Genomic DNA, 7,129 nt, shown 5'->3' with positions numbered 1-7,129 from the left:
CGGGCCAGCCCTTGTCGGCGCCGCTCAGCAGCACGCGCGCGACCACGCGCACCAGCTCCCGGACCACGGCCCGTGCGCACTGCGGGCCGCCGGCCAGGCCGTTGGAAGGGAAGAAGAAGGGCTTGAGGTGGTGCGCCAGCTCGCTCCAGTCGGCCACGGGGCTCCGCGCGTCTCCGCAGCCGTAGATCAGCTCGCCGTTCTTCCGCGGGAGAGAGAGAGGGCGTCAGCCCAGCCAGCGCAGGCGGACACCTCGGTCCCCGCGGCCGGCGGGCCCCAGTAAAGGTCCCCCCACCTGGGGTCCCTGCACCCTCCAGCCCTCGGGGGCACCCGCCCTCCCATGCCACGTTATCAGCCACGAGGCAAATCCTACTCAATGTGGAAAGGAAGTTTCAAAAATTGAAGACCAGCGCCCCGGCCTCACAACACCCCTCGGCATTGCGATCCGCGAGCCAGTGCTCAGCACAAAGTGACAGACTCCCAACGCGAGGACAGCGGTCGGCCGGGTCAGGGCCGGGCTCAGGGCCATCTGGTGCTGGGCAGACGCAGCCTCTGAGCTGGGACCCGCGGGTGTCAAGTCATGGAAACCTCCATGTTGGAGAACGTCCTGCCTTCTTAAACCGAACCCAGCAGAGAAACTCCTTATGGCATCGAGGTTCACATTGGAATGTTCCCAGGGCACAGGCAGGGACATCTGCTGCCACCCAGTGGGCCCGATACCATGACTTTTATGGGGCTCTGGGGGCCCCAAGCAGCAGCCGACCCTAGGAGAGTGCGGCATCCTTCTGAACCTTATTTGTTCATCACTGTGACGTGTGGCCAACACAGCCCCAGTGGCCCCTGCTTCCTCACACAGCTTGAAGAACCCCCGACACGGGGTCTGGTCAGTGTGACCAACAGAACATAGGCAGAGCAACGGCACATCCCCTGCGAGATTAAGCTAGAGAAGGCACTGTGGTTCCACCCTGGTCACTCTCCTGTGGGGTCACGGCAGCCACACTGAGCAGCTCCATGAGAATTCCCATGAGGCCAGGACTGAGGCCACCAAGCCAGGACTAGCTAAGCTGCTTCTCAGCTCCTGGCCTCAGAAACTGTGAGCTGACGGGAGGTTGTTTTGAGCTAAGCTTTGGGGTAATTAGCAGTCGCTGATCCAGATGAGGACAGTCTCTGCACTCAAGAGGTGTGGACAGACTCTCCTCCGTCACTGGGTCCTGTGGCACCTCTCCTGGGAGTCCCCTGTCTGGGGCTCTGTTGGAGCCTAAAGGATAATTGGGACACAACTGAGACCACTGGCCACTCTGGGCAGGAGCAGGGGTGACAGCAGGGCTGGACTGGGGGCAGCAGGCCAAGGCCCAGGGCAGGGCGCAGGGCCCATGGGGAGGCCAGCCCCTCTCCTCCAGGCCACGGGAGGCTGGGGGCCCTCACCCCGCAGCCAGGGTTCTGATGTGAAGGGCAGTGTGGATGTGGAGTCCAGGTGGACAGTGACTCCCACACAAATATGCCACTCAAGAACCTCGTGTGGCGTTCAGCAGAGCCACTGACCAGATGGCAGGGTGGTGGCTCTGTGACAGTGTCCACCCCCCCAAGCCCCCAACATCCCTTACCACGTGTCCCTCGCATGGTCACTGACCATGACCCAGGCAGCTTCTCCACACCTGGAACGTCAGTGCACTGTTTTCTGCTTTGCTGGGTTAGAATGTTAAACCCAACAGGATGGTGGGAGGCCTGAGCCACTCGTGGGCATCGGTGGTACTTATGACAGATAATGTGCTACTGTCCTGCTGTTCTAAAAAGCCATTCCATGTCATTTAATCCATCTCTTTTGAAACTACTCACTAATCCTCTGGGTTTTTCCATGCTGATTTAACAAGAGTAGCAGACAGCCAGGGTCCCAGACCCCAGGACCTTGCGTGTGGGCCTGATGGGGGTCAGGAAAGGGTCTTCTTGGGACAGAATGTGCAACCTCACTACCAGCTTCCAACCAATTCCCAAGATGAAAGGGATTTATCTTCAGAACTTAAATATCAAGTTCCATAAATTCTTTAAAAAGTAAAAAATAAAAACTGGCTTTGAAATACACTTCCTTTTCTGAGTTTGGGCAGATGGAGGCAGACAGGGAATAAAGTCCATTCACTCTGACCAGCGGCTGGGACAACGGGATTTCTGAGCCAGATCAGGGAAGCAGGTGGACAACAGGCTCCGCCCCACTCACTCCTGAAGGGTGTCAATGGGCAGCAGGGCACCGGCCACACATGGCAGCAAGGAGAGGAGAGAGCACCCAGCAAACCAGTCACCTAGTCCAGACCAAGGCACAGGGAGTCGGAAGCCCACATGCAATGACCCTGCCTCCTCTCGTAGACCCAGAGCCTGCAGGGAGCCTGAGACCCTGTCCCCAGATGTCACTTACGTGTGACGGTTCATGAGGGTAGGACTGGGGCTGGGTGATGACAATGGGGATAAGGGACACATCTCCAACAGAGACACAGACCCCAACTGCCATGGAGCCAGCCCTGCCCCCCACCATGTCCCCTCCCTCCACCAGCTTCTCCCCTGCTGATACCCCAACCTGCTCAGCTTCCTTTCTCTCAGTTTCTCTCCCTGCCCATCCCCTGCCTGGCCCCATCTTCTCTTCTTGACACCAGTGCCAGCAGTAGGCCAGGCACCCCTGCAGCCTCAGCAACCCTGGGGCAGAATGCCAGCCCAGGGTGTTGTCAGAACCGTCCTCATCCAGGGCTCACCCATCTGCAGGCCGGGGGAGACAGAGGCCACCCAGCAGAGGTAGAGGCCTCGATGTCACATATCCTAGGGCCACAGACAACCCAGGGTCACTTGGCTGTTGTGCTTGTGGAACAGGGCTCAAAAAAAGGTCTGAGCTGATGGGTGGAGCAACTGTGTGGACAGCAGGGCGGAAGGACCCACAAGGGACGCATCAGCCATGGAGGACCAGGCCCGAGGCAGCCCAGCCTGGACGCACTCATCTGTGCGTCACCTGAACCCTGTCACCTGGAACAGTGCACGGCAGGTCCACCCCGAAACCACCATAAAACGGAAGCAGCTCTTACCTTGAATATCTTCAGGTTGTTCTGTGCCTCCTGCAGCAAACTCTTCAAAGCAAAGTGCATTCTCTGTTTATTTCTAAGAGGAGAAGTTGATGTGCTTTAAAGGCAGCTGGAACTCATCTGCTCTCGGCGCATGCACCTGCTCGGGGCCCAGAGGACACGTCTGGCGCTCCCAGGGCTAAGTTGGGAAACCTGGAGCCCAGCTGAGCCCACACAGTGACATCTTCCCCACTACAGCCCCCACAGACACCACGGTACAGGGCTTTGGTCTCCTCCCCACTGCCAGTACAGATGAGGCCCCACACAGCCTGGCCAGCACCCCCAGCACTGTCACTGGCCCCCCAGCCTCTTGTCCCACAGGTAGCCTGCGGGAACCTATGGGGGCAAACCTACCCATCCAGGGCTCTGAGCCCTGCCCAAGCCCGCCCCTGGAGGGGACAGCAAATGGAACACCCCCAGCACTGTCACTGGCCCCCCAGCCTCTTGTCCCACAGGTAGCCTGCGGGAACCTACGGGGGCAAACCTACCCATCCAGGGCTCTGAGCCCTGCCCAAGCCCGCCCCTGGAGGGGACAGCAAATGGGCAAGCGCAAGCTTTTTGAGGTCAATTCTGAAAAGGCCGCACTCTACAGCACACCCAGAAAGCCCCTCCTTATGTTCTGACACATCATAAATGCTCAACAATGAATCTTCATTACTGACTGCTTCAGAACTCACAGCTTTTAGGCACACAGGTAAATCAACATGTGATTTACAGGTTAAAGCACCAGTCACCTTGTTTCCACATGAAACACTGAGCAACGTTCTGTGTTTCCTACATGAGCAGCCCCAACACGCGGCCCTGAAATACCAAAGACCACTTTGTGTCTGATCTTTGCTCTGGAAGGTTTACAACAGCATCTAACCAAAAGCACTGAAGTGATGACCAGGTGTGTGCTCAGTTAGTTAGTGTTGAGCATACAGAAAGGCTGCACAAAGGAATAAACAGGCAGAGAGGGAGCAGAGGGAAGGCTGGAAGGAAAAAGAGGAGAAACCAACAGAGCGAGTGTGAAAAACCAGACCCACCAGACAGCTCTGCAGGAGCCTGGGTCCCAGGAGGGGAAAGAGGCTGCAAAGAAGGGCCGTGCTCATCAGAAAGTATTGCAAAGACTCACACACCTGCAGCAGCCTGGGGACAAGCAGGCAACCTAGGTGGGAGCAGGGCTGGGGGGTCACCCAGGCGCTGCCTCCCTACATTTCCTGTCCCCTCTGCCTGGGCCTGATCGCTGCCCCCACTCCCCACTGCTGACGCCCCAGCTCCCTGCCACCACTGCCTCCTGCCCACACACGCTCTGGGCAGGACTGGGCCGTGGGCTGCCTGCAGGCAGGGAAAAACCAGCAAGTCAGCAGCTACCTCCAGCTGGGATCACAAAGACAAAGTCCAAAGAACGGGGTATCTATGACACTGATGGCAAAGGAGAGCCTGAAGACAGAGTGGGGCCCCTGTCCCTTCCTCACAGAAATGCCCCCATCACTGCCCCAGCTCACAGAAGACCCACCACCATCCCCACCTCACGAAACATGCCACCATCTCCCCTCACAGAACACCCCCCACCGTCCCAGCCTCACAGAACACCCCCCTCCCATCCCCGCTTCACAGGACATCCCACCACCCAGCACTGTCCCCACCTCCAGGAGCAAGGGGGCAAACGAGAAGGGTTCTCTTACCCTGAGTAGAGATCAAGGGGACAGTATCTACTTATCTGCTTCCACTTCCCAGTTGCTACCTGTTAAAAGACCAACATGAGGGTATCAAATGACTGACTGACTGTGACTACACTGTGCCCAAGCTGACACACAGGACAGTGTGAGTGATGATGCAGGATGATTAAGACAGGCTGCAGCCTCGTTCCAGGAAGAGGTCCCACCACGTTCACAGGTGCACGGCACTAAGTGGGGGTGAAGGTGCTTGACCCCCACCCAAGGAAACCTCAGCCCACCTCTCAGCCTGGGTGTGGACACCAGCCCAGCCCTTCACGGGAGCAGGGCAGAAAGCAGCAAGCACCTTAAAATGATATGATGAAATTTTGGTAATGAGATTAACAGATCTTTAAAATTATAACATCCTGTTATAATCATAACAGGGATGTCACACTGCTGAAAGACAAAGACAAAGAGAGAATCTTAAAAAGCAGCGAGAGAGAAGTGACTCATCATGGACAAAGGATCCTCCATACGATTAACAGCTGACTTCTCTTTAGAAACCACGGAGGCCAGCAGGCAGGGTATGAATATATCCACAGTGCTAAAACACAAGACTGTCCATCGAAGAAGTCGACATCCACCAAAACTATCCTTTGAAAATGAAGGAGAAATTAAGACCCTGCCAGACAAACAATACCTAAAAGAATGTGTGCTGCCAACAAACCTGCCCTACAAGAAATCCTACAGGGAGTCTTTCAGGTTGAAATGAAAGGATACCAGACAATAACTCACACTCACGTGAAGAAAGGAAGAGCATCAGTAAAGGTAACTACATAGGTGAATATAAAAGCAGGAATAAATGTTTATTTGTAATATTATAATAAATATAATAAGTGTTTCTTTTTTTTCTCCTATCTACTTTGAAATACAACTGTGTAAGGTAATAATTACAAATCTGTACTGACAAGCACACGATGTAGAAGCTGTAACTTGTACGACAAGGACAGCACAACATAGGGAGATGGATGCAAAGCTACGTAGAAGCAAAGCTTTTGTGTGTTACTGACATTAAGTCGGCATTAATCTGAACTAGACTGTTCAGGTTAAGATGTTAAGTTAACACGTAGAGAAACTAGATAGGAAGTCAATAAGGAAGTGGAAGACTAGACCAACACTATAAACCAACTAAAACTAGCACATTATAGAACACTCCACCCAGCAACAACAGGTTACACATTCTATTCATGTAAACCTGGAACATCCTCTAGGACAAACCTTATGTTCAACCCCAAAACAAATCTCAATAAATTTAAAAAGAGTGAAATCATGCAAACATTCTCCAAACACAGTGGAATGAAATTAGAAATCAATAACAAAAGGAAATTTAAAAACTCACAAACGTGAAAATTAAACACTCCTACTCATCAGTGAGTAAAGAAGAAAGCAAAAGGGAAATCCAAAAGTAAGATTATGAAAATGCAACCTACCAAAACTTATGGGACGAAGAGAAAGCAGAGCTTAGAGAGAAATTTATAGCTATAAACATCTACATTAAAAACAAGAAAGATCTCAAATCAATAACCTAACTTTCTACCTTAAGAAGCTAGAAAAACAAGAAACTGAACCTAAAGCAAGCAGGGGAAAGAAATAGTAAAGATTAAAGATAAATAAAATAGAAAATGGAGGGAAAATGGAGAAAATTAACAAAATCAAAAGTTGTTTCTTTGAACAGATCAACAAATATGACGATCCTTTGACTAAACCAAGAAAAAAGAGAGGAATCAAATTACTAAAATCAAAAATGAAAGAAGGGACATTACTACTAACCCTGCAGAAATGAGCAGGTTTATAAAGGAATATTATGAATGACTGTACACCAACAAATTGGATAAAATGGACAAATTCCTAGTAACACCCAACTACCGAAACTGACTCAAGAAATAGAAAATCTCAACAGAGTGGTAAAAAGAGACTGTATCTGTATCAAAAATCTCCCAACAAAGAAAATCTGAGGACCAGATGGCTTCACTAGTGAATTCTACTGAATGTTTAAGGAGCAATCAATACAAATACTCAAACTCTTCCAAAAAACGAAGAATGAGGAGAAGGAAACATTCCTAACTTATTCTATGAAGCCAGTTACTACACTGGTACCAAAAGCCAGACAAAGACATCACCAGAAAATTATAGAACAATATCACTTATGATTCAAAACTAGCAAAATGAATTCAGCAGCATATTAAAGTGATTATATACCATGATCGAGTGGAATATAACCTAGTAATGCAAGGGTGGTGCAACATATGAAAATCAATGTAAAACACTGTAGCAATAAAAAGAGGAATATACTTCATGACCTCGTGATCATCTCAATAGACACAGGACAAACAT

At 51.4% G+C, this 7,129-nt stretch overlaps 1 protein-coding gene across 1 annotated transcript in view; it reads right to left on the bottom strand.

Annotated features, from left to right (window-relative positions):
- IPPK (inositol 1,3,4,5,6-pentakisphosphate 2-kinase) overlaps nt 1–7,129 on the bottom strand; it is a 74,960-nt gene that overhangs the window by 30,824 nt on the left and 37,007 nt on the right. Inside the window, exons 7-9 of the mRNA XM_008579350.1 lie at nt 4,763–4,821; nt 3,060–3,132; nt 6–199 (exon numbers count right to left, since the gene is read on the bottom strand). Coding sequence (XP_008577572.1) covers nt 6–199; nt 3,060–3,132; nt 4,763–4,821 — 326 coding nt within the window. The remainder of the gene's footprint in view (nt 1–5; nt 200–3,059; nt 3,133–4,762; nt 4,822–7,129) is intronic.

The sequence above is a fragment of the Galeopterus variegatus genome, unplaced genomic scaffold, assembly GCF_000696425.1.
Source record: "Galeopterus variegatus unplaced genomic scaffold, G_variegatus-3.0.2 Scaffold1860, whole genome shotgun sequence".
Classification (NCBI taxonomy): domain Eukaryota; kingdom Metazoa; phylum Chordata; class Mammalia; order Dermoptera; family Cynocephalidae; genus Galeopterus; species Galeopterus variegatus.
Note: the sequence above shows the minus strand (reverse complement) of the source record. Positions and strands in the feature narration are given on the sequence as shown.